General features: G+C 43.7%; 1 protein-coding gene across 1 annotated transcript in view; it reads right to left on the reverse strand.

The window, feature by feature from the left end:
* The window catches only part of LOC311108006 (protein diaphanous homolog 2-like), a 589,414-nt gene that overhangs the window by 214,634 nt on the left and 360,534 nt on the right, over nucleotides 1-14,246 (reverse strand). The window contains exon 22 of the mRNA XM_084150643.1: nucleotides 1,345-1,446. Within this exon, the coding sequence (XP_084006769.1) occupies nucleotides 1,345-1,446 (102 nt within the window). The remainder of the gene's footprint in view (nucleotides 1-1,344; nucleotides 1,447-14,246) is intronic.

Consider the following 14,246-nt stretch of genomic DNA (forward strand, 5'->3'; position numbering starts at 1 on the left):
GTACCTTCACCAGCAGGAACGGTATATTACCACGGTAGCTCTACGCTAGATATCACAGGGGAACTTGCTTCATTACATCCTCAAAGAGTCACAGGTACAGAAACACCACCCAGTTTTACTGAATGTGTGCAAACTGATTTGCAGGTCTACCCCAATTTAACATTATCATATTATTCTTAACCCATTAGGTTAACTGAGAATACTCAGTACGCTTGAGGCAACCATACTAAATCACTTATAGTGGCTTGGAGTGTTACACTGAGCTGTCCTGACTTCACTATGAAGTAGAGTGCACTAACTTTATTACAGAGAACCCAAATACGAGGCTATGATTCTATCACTAGGCAATATTGACGGTTTATGCCAGAATATGTCATTTGTTTTCGGCCTGGAATGACACTGTGACTTTCACAACACAAGGACACATAATTAAGCTACTATATTGAAATCAAGTGTCACACTTTACTATTTATCAAAATCACGGCTTCTGTCAGTCAAAGAGCAGGCTACCATATTGGTATTTTAGATATTGAATAGGTCTGATACTACAGAAAGCCTCAAGTCTGTCTTTTTCTATTTGCCAATTTATTTCTCAATGGTACTATTATTCATTTCCTGGTCCCCTCCCTACTGTCTCGGCCCTACACTAAACTCCCCAATGAAGAGTTAGACATATAATGGTGTGTGAAGTAGCAAGAAAAGAAAAGGTGAGGGTCTGCTGTGTGACATAAAGAGAAAGGGAACAGAATTGAAAGAGAGGAAAGGGGAGTGTTATGAGAGTAGGTAGTGGGTGATGCACTGGAATAAGAGGGAAGGAGAGAGGGAGTGAGAGAGAGAGAGAGAGGGGGGTGAGAGAGATAGATAGAGAGGGGGAGAGAAGGGGGGGAGAGAGATATATAGATATATAGAGAGGGGGAGAGATAGGGGAGAGATATAGAGAGAGGGAGAGAGAGAGAGAGAGAGAGAGAGAGAGGGGGAGAGAAGGGGGGGAGAGAGAGATAGATAGATATATAGAGAGGGGGAGAGATAGGGGAGAGATATAGAGAGAGAGAGAGAGAGAGAGAGAGAGGGGGGGAGAGAGAGAGATAAATAGAGAGGGGGAGAGATATGGGGGAGAGAGATAGAGAGGGGGAGAGAGAGAGGGATCTATCCTAATCAATAACCAATTTAAATACATTTCCTCTGTAGGTATGTAGGTAAGTGTGTGGAAATGTGAGAGTCTAAGTCTGGAAAGGTGTTTGTGTGTGTGTGTGTGTGTGTGTGTGTGTGTGTGTGTGTGTGTGTGTGTGTGTGTGTGTGTGTGTGTGTGTGTGTGTATGACGGAGTATAGTAAGGCCTACTCACCACAATGCCAAACTGTTCAGGCTCGCATAGCTCCTCGTACTCGTTCTTCAGTTCTGCCAGAGCGCTCAGCTCCTTCTGCTCGGGTAGGTTCTTTATCAGGTTCTGTAAACACACACAGAGACTCATTTTAATGCTTTATTTGAATCCAAAAATCACATTACAGTCTAGAAGGAATTAAATATTTTAAAGGTCACAGATTCATGGACAACTATACATAGATGAGAGAATACTCAGGAACCTCCCCACAGCACGAAGCTAGAATCAAGACCCAGCACTAGGAACCTCCCCACAGCACCAAGCTAGAATCAAGACCCAGCACTAGGAACCTCCACATAGCGCCAAGCTAGAATCAAGACCCAGCACTAGGAACCTCCCCACAGCACCAAGCTAGAATCAAGACCCAGCACTAGGAACCTCCACATAGCACCAAGCTAGAATCAAGACCCAGCACTAGGAACCTCCACATAGCGCCAAGCTAGAATCAAGACCCAGCACTAGGAACCTCCCCACAGCACCAAGCTAGAATCAAGACCCAGCACTAGGAACCTCCACATAGCACCAAGCTAGAATCAAGACCCAGCACTAGGAACCTCCACATAGCACCACGCTAGAATCAAGACCAAGCACTAGGAACCTCCACATAGCACTAAGCTAGAATCAAGACCCAGCACTAGGAACCTCCACACAGCACCAAGCTAGAATCAAGACCCAGCACTAGGAACCTCCACACATCACTAAGCTAGAATCAAGACCCAGCACTAGGAACCTTCACACAGCACCAAGCTAGAATCAAGACCCCACACTAGGAACCTTCACACAGCACCAAGCTAGAATCAAGACCTAGCACTAGGAACCTCCCCACAGCACCAAGCTAGAATCAAGACCAGGCACTAGGAGCCTCTGGTGTTCAATATAACTATTAATTGACATGCACTGATCCAGTAGAGAAGGTTCAACTCCAATATCCTTTTATACAGCACCTAACATCATTATAGGAAGGTTCCATACAAACACCTGTACAGTACATCAGAGTGTGGATGGTTATGAGGTATTTTTGCACACATTCAGTACAGGGATCTGACATGGTTCAGACAAACATTGCATATCTCCTCCGGTACATTTATCTTTACATTAGCACACTAACCGTTTCTATGGGAATACAGAGGTGACGCGGCAGGTAGGAGGATGTGTAGGAAAAGGTCAGCTCTCGCTGCTGGATGCATTTATTTTCCTCAGCGGGAACAACTTAAGTAAGAGCTCCGGCGAACCACAGTTCAAACACACAATAACACCGGCCATTAATGGAGACTTGCATTCTGACATTGTCAGTTTGCATCAGTTTACTTGGAAATCATGGCAATTTACCATTCATAAATATGATTAACCTAGTAACTTCAGTTATTAAATAGAATTTTGACTTTCAGAAAGCCGAAGTCAAGCTTTACAATTATCATACAGGTCCAAACAGTGAAGAAGAGGAGGATGAGGAAGAGGAGGAGAAAGAGGAGGAGGAGGAATAGGAAGAGGAGAAAGAGGAGGAGGATGAAGAGGAGAAGGAGTAAGATAAGGAGAAGGAAGAGGATGAGAAAGAGGAGGAAGATGAGGAGAAGGAGGAAGATGATGAGGAGGAGGAGGAGGATGAAGAGGAGGAGAAAGAGGAGGAGAGAGGAGGAAAAAGAGGAGGAGGATGAGGAAGAGGAGGGGGAGAAAGAGGATTAGGAGAAAGAGGAGGAAGAGGGGGAGGAGGAAGATGAGGAAAAGGAGGAGAAAGAGGAGGAGGAGGAGGAGGAAGAGGAGAAATAGGAAGATGAGGAAGAGGAGGAAGAGGAGGATGAAGAGGAGAAGGAGAAAGAGGAGGATGAAGAAGAGGAGGAAGAGGAGGAGTAGGAGGAGAGGTGCCCTTTCTCTGGTCTTCTGGTAGCTTCCTCCCTCATTAGCTCCCCTAATTTAGACAGCAGGAGCAGGCTGGCACTCTGTCACGACCAGGCCAGGACACACACACATAGAGACAGAGGCACGCACACACACGCACACACAAACACACACACACACACACACACACACACATACACTGACCACTGCCCTGGAACGGAGCAGCCATGAGCCATCACCGGCCAGAGTCTACTGTCCACTAATGATGACATATCTCCCCTTCCCCCGTGGATTCAAAAGTCTAGAAACCAACCAAGTTGGAAAGAAATGCTGTGGGGTTTGTCAGTTCTAGTGTGGGCTGCAACAGTTCTATGAAATGTGTGTTGCTTCTATATTAGCCGGTGAATGTTCTCCCAATTAGAGCAAACAAGTGTGTCCCAGTTATGTAGCCTCATTATATTTCAATAATGAAGAATGTTGATCATAGTGGACACCAATTGGGAACGAGCACATAGAATGGGATGTGAGACATGACATTCCCCCAAATAATTGTATGGTAAGGTGTCCTAATGAGGGGGCTTACAATGGTGTCAATGTAATTCCAAAGATCTCACTAACAGTATGTGTTTTCTTTCTTTAATTGTTCCGGGGTTGGGGTGCATTATAAACACCTAGGTTGAGTCCCAAACGGCCCTATAGGTCCTGGTCAAAAGTAGTGCACTATATAGGGAATAGGGTACCATTTGGGACTAATTTCCACCCTAAAATAGAGACAGCTAATTATTCACTCTTGACCTTTCAGGCAGAAACCTTTAGTGATACTCTAACTCTATTGAGTTGTGCTCATCTCCATGGTGAAGCTGTTGATCACTACTTCCTCACTGCTTATTAGACATTACAGAAGTCAATTATTGTATTTTAGGAAAATGCCATTTTTGATAGAAGATAATTATTTAAACAATAATTTGGATAACCGATGCCAACCACTTCGCAGCAAAAAAGAAAGTAAATGCATGCTCAAACTTGGTCACAGTTTATGACCCACTTCTTATTGTGCAAAACACGTTTGAATATTAACCCAGTTATTTCGAAAGTGCAAACCAGAAAAGAACCCGTTCAAGAATGCTAAAAAATGCTTCAACCCAATTCAAAAGAAGATTACGGAAACATTTATCGACGTGTGTAGTGGAAATAAATGAATTCTGGAAATTCAAACTGCCACCCGACTTTATTGTCTTCCCATGATAAATTAAATAACTGGTTTGGAGAGCTTCGCGAGCCTCGCAGAAATACGACCACAATCGTGCAGAAAAGATCCACCGCCACGTAAAGAGGGATTATGCCGGCAAAAGTGAATTTCTATTTCCTTTTCTTCTCCCTTCTGAGTCTGAGGAACATCACCCTGGCAGTTGGGCTGAAGAACAAAGCCCTCAACAATGTATCATTGATTCAGAAGTAAATGCAATAACACAGCAGCAAAACTATTCAGCCACGGCAGTCATCATCGCTAATGCTCCCAGAATCTTATTATTGGTGTTGCTTTGCTCTGCACAGCTCTTTGAGAAGAGACAAACAATTAGAGTGTGTTGTGGCCTTGTCTGCGACCATTTCCACTGGTGTCTCCAAGACTTTCTTCACACCACTGAAGCTGCTAGGTTGAGGTAAAGAGTTTGAGATGGAGATGTAATTCTCAGTGTGATTGTTATTTCATTTGTCTGTCATCTAGTTAATTATCAGCAGCCCCCATAGAGGGTAATTGACACAGAGGTGTCGCCATATGTGTAGTTCTGTCAGAGCCGGTGCTGAATGAGGCTATGCCAGACTCCTCACGGCAGGCCTCCAGACAGACACACAGACAGACACACTCGGCATCTGGGAAAGATTATTGGAGGGCTGTTACAGTCACCAAACGCTCATTTGGGCTCCTGGAGACTGGTGGAATCACTAATGACGTCAAGATAGACAGAGCAACAAATAGTGTGTAACTTTTTTGTATTGCGCAATGGGCGTTGAATGAGCATGGAAACTAATGGTCTTTCTGTTGAGTAGGAATACAATACTGTATTGTATAAGACAGTAACAACTGTGAAGAAACCGGCTCCCAGCATTGATACTCCAATTAAAGAACAAATAGAAGTGATATTGCGGAATAAAGCTTTAATATGATGGCACATCTTGTTTCTGTCAGTCATCTATCAGGTGTTTCTTTAGAGCGTACAAAGCATACAGGTGGACGTTGACACAGTGTGACATGTCACTAGTAATCACTTTTCTGATTGGAAGAATAAGTAGACCCACGTGGACCAATTTCTCTCCACTTCCTATGGCCCACTGTTCCCTTCCTATGGCCTCCACTGTTCCCTTCCTATGGCCTCCACTGTTCCCTTCCTATGGCCTCCACTGTTCCCTTCCTATGGCCTCCACCGTTCCCTTCCTATGGCCTCCACTGTTCCCTTCCTATGGCCTCCACTGTTCCCTTCCTATGGCCTCCACTGTTCCCTTCCTATGGCCTCCACCGTTCCCTTCCTATGGCCTCCACTGTTCCCTTCCTATGGCCTCCACTGTTCCCTTCCTATGGCTCACTGTTCCCTTCCTATGGCCTCCACTGTTCCCTTCCTATGGCCTCCACCGTTCCCTTCCTATGGCCTCCACCGTTCCCTTCCTATGGCCTCCACTGTTCCCTTCCTATGGCCTCCACTGTTCCCTTCATATGGCCTCCACTGTTCCCTTTCTATTGGCTCCACTGTTCCCTTCCTATGACCTCCACTGTTCACTTCCTATGACCTCCACTGTTCACTTCCTATGGCCTCCACTGTTCACTTCCTATGGCCTCCACTGTTCCCTTTCTATGGCCTCCACTGTTCCCTTCCTATGGCCTCCACTGTTCCTATTATATGGCCTCCACTGTTCCCTTTCTATAATAATAAACTTTTCCTGTTGCGGGCTCCTGTGATTCTCTCTTCAGGTAGTGAATATTCCCAATAGTGAAGGTGAAGAGAAGGGAAAATCAACACATCTCAAATGATAGTCACAGGGACAGCACAATCAATACAAATGTTCTCCAAGCAATAAAGTCTTTATTAAAGTCAAACGATTCAGTGGGAATCTCAACAGATGTATACAGTGAGTAAGAACTCTCTGTTTTCCTCTACCCATCCCGCGGGAGACTGACACAAAAGAAATTGAGATTTTTTTCCCTCCAATTCAAAGACAGCAAGATGCTGTTTTTCGATCTGTTTGACAGATGCAATTTTCTCATTTTAATAGATTTCTTTGCCCACATTTTGGGGAAGCGTCAGAGCATGTGGCTTTTCTCCCTGCATTGTGATAAACAGCAACGTTGGACTGCCGTCTTACCACTGTGGTACCACAGTGGGTCGCAGTAAACGGCTGAAAGGCCTCTGTTAGAGTTTGATACTGAAGAGCAGTCAAACATGAGCCCTTCTGAAGAGGTATCCACATCCCTTTTCATTTCAATCATGAGTTTAGTCAATTGTATATATATTTTTTTACTGAGTTTCAGAGTTTCAATGCTTTAAAGGTGGAAAAGTGATGGTTTAATGCAGTTTTAGGGGAGTGAATTGCAGGTAACTTTCAAAACAGATTATGGAAGAATAATGGAATGAGATGACTCTCCCTATGTGTCTTGTCTATCCAGCATGCAAATGAGTTGCTGCCAAAACGTGTAAAAAATGACTAAGACCTGTTTGAACATACCATAAATTGACAAAAAACATAAACAACCCATTATATAAAAAAAAATAATCAGGAGGCACGTCATGACAGATTTAGTATGCCTATTACAAACGGAGTCACTTCAGATGCCTTTCACGTCAAATCCTAATAGACCATTTTAATGACAGTAAACTATTTTTCTCATTAGTGAGGAATTAACTCAGTGTGCACAGTGTCCTCATTCCATTTCATCTGTCTGTCTTCTGACTAAATAATAAAACACTTAACATGTAAATAAAGGTGCACTTTCTCCTCAATCAACACTAAGAAAGTATATCAATTAGTAGAAACAGGTGGTAGAAAGTCCATGGTCATGGATTCAGATAGTTCCTATAAAAATGTATATATTTTTTTCTGTATTTGTAGAGCTGATTTTGTCAGTCTGCCAAATTGTCAATCCAAAGTTAACATCCGCACCAACAGAAGGCATACTTTCTTCATTCATTCTGTGTTATTCTTTATTTTACATGCAAAGATTTTGACAAGTTGGCATTTGGCTAATCTAATCTAAAGTAGATCACTCAGACATAATCCAAACAGGATCTTTACTCCAAAACCAACTAACACCTCAGATTCTCACGGAGGGTTGCTATACAGAGACCAAGGGTGTCAGATTCCAAAACCACATTAAACTAAATGTGAAATGAAGAAAAACATGGATTAATTTTGGAGCGGTGAGGGATGAAGATGGTAAAGCTGGAATGACTTGGCGTGACATTACATTTGTCTTTTCAAAAGAAATGTTGAGGATTCTGAAGTGTGTGCACACCTCAACAGTTCCATTAAGAACGGTGTTTGTGAAGAGGGATTAGGGGAAGTTAACAAGAGGAATGGAGGAATCTAATAGACATTACCACTGCACTGTACAGCAACTCTCTGAGCAGGTGGATATACTGTACAACTCTATAGGATACTGTGTGTGTGTGTGTGTGTGTGTGTGTGTGTGTGTGTGTGCGTGCAAACAAGTGTGTGTGTGTGTGTGCGCACTTGCATGCATGTGAAGGTGCACAAGTGTTTGTACGTGCATGTATATATATATATGTATGTGTACATACAGTATATACCTTATATGTGTGTGTGTGTGTGTGTGTGTGTGTGTGTGTGTGTGTGTGTGTGTGTGGTCTGTCACACCTGAATCCTTAGTCTGAGCCCACCTCCCTCCATCTCCTCCCTAGCTGTTAGCCCCACAGATCCCGCCCCCATGTCCCCCTTAGCTGTTAGCCCCACAGATCCCGCCTCCATCTCCTCCCTAGCTGTTAGCCCCACAGATCCCGCCTCCATCTCCTCCCTAGCTGTTAGCCCCACAGATCCCGCCTCCATCTCCTCCCTAGCTGTTAGCCCCACAGATCCCGCCTCCATCTCCTCCCTAGCTGTTAGCCCCACAGATCCCGCCTCCATCTCCTCCCTAGCTGTTAGCCCCACAGATCCCGCCTCCATCTCCTCCCTAGCTGTTAGCCCCACAGATCCCGCCTCCATCTCCTCCCTAGCTGTTAGCCCCACAGATCCCGCCTCCATCTCCTCCCTAGCTGTTAGCCCCACAGATCCCGCCTCCATCTCCTCCCTAGCTGTTAGCCCCACAGATCCCGCCTCCATCTCCTCCCTAGCTGTTAGCCCCACAGATCCCGCCTCCATCTCCTCCCTAGCTGTTAGCCCCACAGATCCCGCCTCCATCTCCTCCCTAGCTGTTAGCCCCACAGATCCCGCCTCCATCTACCTCCTAGCTGTTAGCCCCACAGATCCCGCCTCCATCTCCTCCCTAGCTGTTAGCCCCACAGATCCCGCCTCCATCTACCTCCTAGCTGTTAGCCCCACAGATCCCGCCTCCATCTCCTCCCTAGCTGTTAGCCCCACAGATCCCGCCTCCATCTCCTCCCTAGCTGTTAGCCCCACAGATCCCGCCTCCATCTCCTCCCTAGCTGTTAGCCCCACAGATCCCGCCTCCATCTACCTCCTAGCTGTTAGCCCCACAGATCCCGCCTCCATCTCCTCCCTAGCTGTTAGCCCCACAGATCCCGCCTCCATCTACCTCCTAGCTGTTAGCCCCACAGATCCCGCCTCCATCTCCTCCCTAGCTGTTAGCCCCACAGGTCATGCCCCCATCTCCCCCTCAGCTGATAGGCCCACAGGTCATGCCCATGGATCTGGCTCCCATAGAGCACCCAAGGACAATTTGTCCTAGCTAGTCATTACAAAGGTGACAGACAGTAGAACCTTTAATAAATGATGTCTTATTAAAGTCTACATCCTCTCTGTCTGAAGCTCACAAGAGGGTGAGCCTTTCACATAGGTGGCATCTCCATCTCCACTTCTCCAAAGAGGATTGAGATGAAACACATATATTACCTGTGTCACTGCAGCAATAAAAATTATTTCACTCTTGATAGACCTTAATACAGCATTGACAGATATGAACATTACTTAATCAAATAAGGTCAATTGAAGAGAGCTATCATTCCGGACTGAAATGAAATGAGTTTGTCTGGAGAATAACGTGCCATCTGAATGTGTTTCTCCCAGAGTAATTTGCCATCTGTCACTGAGATATAGAAAGTTTAGCTCCAAGAAGAAAAACACAAAGTTCTGATTCATATAGCACTGTGTGTGTCTGAAGGGGTCTACGGCATACACTCTAGATAATGTAGCTGTCCATGATACAATGCAGCACTGACCCACAACAATATGTGTGTGTGTGTGTGTGTGTGTGTGTGTGTGTGTGTGGACATGTTTAACTATACTTGTGAGGACAGAATAGTAAACCAAGAAAGATTTGACCATCTGGGGACATTTTGTTGGTCACCACTAGGTCAAATGCTATTTCTAGGGGGTTTAGGGTTAAGGTTAGAATTAGTGTTAGGGTTAGAATTAGGTTTATGGTTAGGCTTAGGAGATAGGGTTAGCCTCCCCACCACTTCAACCTTCTCCATCATAACCCTGTTGAAGAAACCCAGCCTCCCCACCACTTCAACATTATCCATCATAACCCTGTTGAAGAAACCCAGCCTCCCCACCACTTCAACCTTCTCCATCATAACCCTGTTGAAGAAACCCAGCCTCCCCACCACTTCAACTTTCTCCATCATAACCCTGTTGAAGCAACCCAGCCTCCCCACCACTTCAACCTTCTCCATCATAACCCTGTTGAAGAAAACCAGCCTCCCAGCCTCCCCACCACTTCAAGATTATCCATCATAACCCTGTTGAAGCAACCCAGCCTCCCCACCACTTCAACCTTCTCCATCATAACCCTGTTGAAGAAACCCAGCCTCCCCACCACTTCAAACTTCTCCATCATAACCCTGTTGAAGAAACCCAGCCTCCCCACCACTTCAAACTTCTCCATCATATATCTGTTGAAGCAACCCAGCCTCCCCACCACTTCAACCTTCTTTATTCCATCCAGTCCCTTTTGTGTTTTGTTTTCTACAAGCTTCCTTGATCAGCATAATGTATTTCACATTTCATTGTTGAATAAGCATTTGATGCAGGAGAAGGGGGATATGGTACAGCGTGCCAAAATAAGGCTTCAATTAAGCTTGAGGGGGGGGGGGACATGCTTTCTCCAGCTGTTCCTGCTTAAGCGGTAATCCAGTGGGTCCGATGCATGGACATACTTATCGTCCCATCCCACATTTGCACTTTACACCACACAAATGATGGCCATGCCGGGCAACAATACGGAAGGCTTGCTCCAGTCACCTGTTGTTGTTAGTCCTGCAGGAACAAAGGCTGGCACGGGCTGCAGCCGCGGAGGCCCTGCAGCTCTGCCGCCAAGGAGCAAGGCAAGTCCAGGTAATGAGGGTTCCATGCATATGGATGAGAGCCATGGTTAGAAATGGCAGGCAGACGATGGCTGCTGGGTGATTGACAAACAAGATAAATAATAATAACAAGCAAGGGCCAAGACAAAAGCCCCGGCTTGGGCACAACCAATCATAAATCACCAGGCCCCAGCTGGAACGGTCGTTGCTGTGGAGGGAGAGGTGAGGTGAGTCGCGGATTGGTTGTTGCGTGGGAGCAGTTCCAGTGTGTGTGTTTGTGTGTGTAGAGGGTGTGTGTGTGTGTGTGTGTGTGTGTGTGTGTGTGTGTGTTGTAAAACAACATGGATAAGGTACATTACAGCAATATAGAGGACATATCTAAATGTCATACTGAAAATGTATAAACAAAGAAACCATTCGTTCAATGCTAGTACACAAACATTCTATTATACTACACAACCATTCTATTCTACTACACAACCATTATATTCTACTACACAACCACTCTATTCTACTACACAACCACTATATTCTACTACACAACCACTCTATTATACTACACAACCATTATATTCTACTACACAACCACTATATTCTACTACACAACCACTCTATTATACTACACAACCGTTCTATTCTACTACACAACCATTATATTCTACTACACAACCACTCTATTCTACTATACAACCATTCTATTCTACTACACAACCACTATATTCTACTACACAACCACTCTATTATACTACACAACCATTATATTCTACTACACAACCACTATATTCTACTACACAACCACTCTATTATACTACACAACCATTCTATTCTACTACACAACCATTATATTCTACTACACAACCACTCTATTCTACTATACAACCATTCTATTCTACTACACAACCACTATATTCTACTACACAACCACTCTATTATACTACACAACCATTATATTCTACTACACAACCACTCTATTCTACTACACAACCATTCTATTCTACTACACAACCACTCTATTCTACTACACAACCATTCTAATCTACTACACAACCACTATATTCTAATATACAACCATTCTATTCTACTACAAAACCACTCTATTCTACTACACAACCATTATATTCTACTACACAACCACTGTATTCTACTACACAACCATTCTATTCTACTACACAACCACTATATTCTACTACACAACCACTCTATTCTACTACACAACCACTCTATTCTACTACACAACCATTCTAATCTACTACACAACCACTATATTCTAATATACAACCATTCTATTCTACTACAAAACCACTCTATTCTACTACACAACCATTATATTCTACTACACAACCACTCTATTCTACTACACAACCATTCTATTCTACTACACAACCATTATATTCTACTACACAACCACTCTATTATACTACACAACCATTCTATTCTACTACACAACCACTATATTCTACTACACAACCACTCTATTCTACTACACAACCATTATATTATACTATATTGTGATCCTCTGTAGCTCAGCTGGTAGAGCACGGTGCTTGTAACGCCAAGGTAGCAGGTTCGATCACCGGGACCACCCATACACAAAAAAAAATTATGCACGCATGACTGTAGTGTCTGCTAAATGGCATATTATTATTATATTCTACTAGACCTATGAAGAAATCCACCAAATGAAATAGTTGAAATATGTGTGAGCATCCTCTGCTGTAGATGCTAACGCATATCAAAGTGACAAGTCAAGCTTTCACCCTTGAGCGGTATGTGTGTGTGTGTGTGTGTGTGTGTGTGTGTGTGTGTGAGTGAGTGTGAGTGTGAGTGTGAGTGTGTGTTTGTGTGTGTGTGTGTGTGCGCGCAATATGATGCAAGTGTGTACACTGCCATGTAATAACATGATACTATTTAATATGATGCCTATCAATAGTCTATTCCACCATCAAATATACACTGTCTGTCATCCATATACATGCATGTTTTCAATACAGGTCGTCACAATGTACATTTATCCTGTATAAAATGGAGAGAAACTCTTCAATAATATTGACCACATGAAGTGGTTAAATGAGACTGTAAAGAGTAAGAGCACTTACTAAATTCCAGCGGGGAACATATTACACTACAACATTTCCTCTCCTGGGTAGAGTTTGTCAATGGAGATGGACGCTAAAGAAAGGCTGGCATTATGTATGACTGGGGGGACATACAGTACTGTCAGTGCATAATGATGGTGAACATGGAGAGAAAGTAACACTCTCAACAAAATATTTATTTCTGAGTAAGACGTTGACTCTAAAAAAAAGAGGGAAAAACATTACAATTCAGGAACAGCCAGAAAATCTGCCCACACACAGAGGTTTGTAGTGGAGTACTGCTCCAGTAACAGACACACACACACACAAAGAGCATGATTTTATTTCATTTTTTTTCAACTGCCACATCTTGCCATAATTGACATGAATACACTTAATCTACAAAGTGTTTCTCCTGCAGCATGTAATAAGGCGTGCAGTAAACCTGCTCTCAGTTTGTAATTGTGACTAATAGTTGCCGTGGGCCTTACTGCCTTGTGAGAGACATTCACTTAAACATGTCATTTTAATTACCATAGAAACATTTCACAACATGCAGTTTGTAAAATGTATTTAATGTGTTTCTGGAAGGCTCTAGCCGTAGAAGGGATAGATCTAATGTCGAGAAAACAACAAAACAACAGAAAGCATGTCACTTTAACAAGAAAATATGCATCACTTACACTTTGCCTTTAAAAAACTCTCAGTTCCTTGTATTCCCTTAAAGGGGCAATCTGCAGTTGCTACATCTATTTTTGGACGTGTGAATTAATGATATGTACCCATTGATTCTGCAAAGAATATACCTTGTAATTGCCTCATGAACTTAGGTCAACTGTCGTGCCCCTTCAAAAGCAATAATATACTGTAAGCTTGTTTTACCCCAATGTTTGTAAACAAAGTAAATGTAAACACTATATAGCCTAAAAACATGGTTAAAACTATAATTGTGATATCATGGTCAGTCTTTGCATCCATAGCTCTGTCTATGAATTTGAGAGTGGTTACATTTATCCAGCCCCATCCCTCAGCTTTTACCGGAACAGGGGGGGAGAAGACACCTTGTTATTGTTTCCATTGCTGATTGCCACTTTCATGAGAAGTTCTAGAGAGTACATGAGTCCAACACATCGACAGATGCACAGTGTGAGATGTATAAAATACTAAAGGACAAAGGTAAAGCGGCCAAACAAGTCTTGCCTTGCAGTCCACCACAAGACTCCCAGCAGACGAACACAGTAATAGATTGTGTAAAGGAAATAAAAGAGCCAGTGGGGTGAACGCATTACTACCAGCAGTCTACCGGCTGTCTTGAATGGCACCCATTTCCATCTATAGTGCACTACTTTTGACCAGGGCCCACAGGGAATAGGGTGCCATTTGGGATGCAGCCTAGAACTAGAGCTGGGGAAGTAGAGGGTCAAAGACAGGAAATTAGTTGTAGTGTGAGATTCCTGACTAC

Source organism: Coregonus lavaretus, assembly GCF_964263955.1.
Source record: "Coregonus lavaretus genome assembly, chromosome: 32".
In the NCBI taxonomy this organism is placed as follows: domain Eukaryota; kingdom Metazoa; phylum Chordata; class Actinopteri; order Salmoniformes; family Salmonidae; genus Coregonus; species Coregonus lavaretus.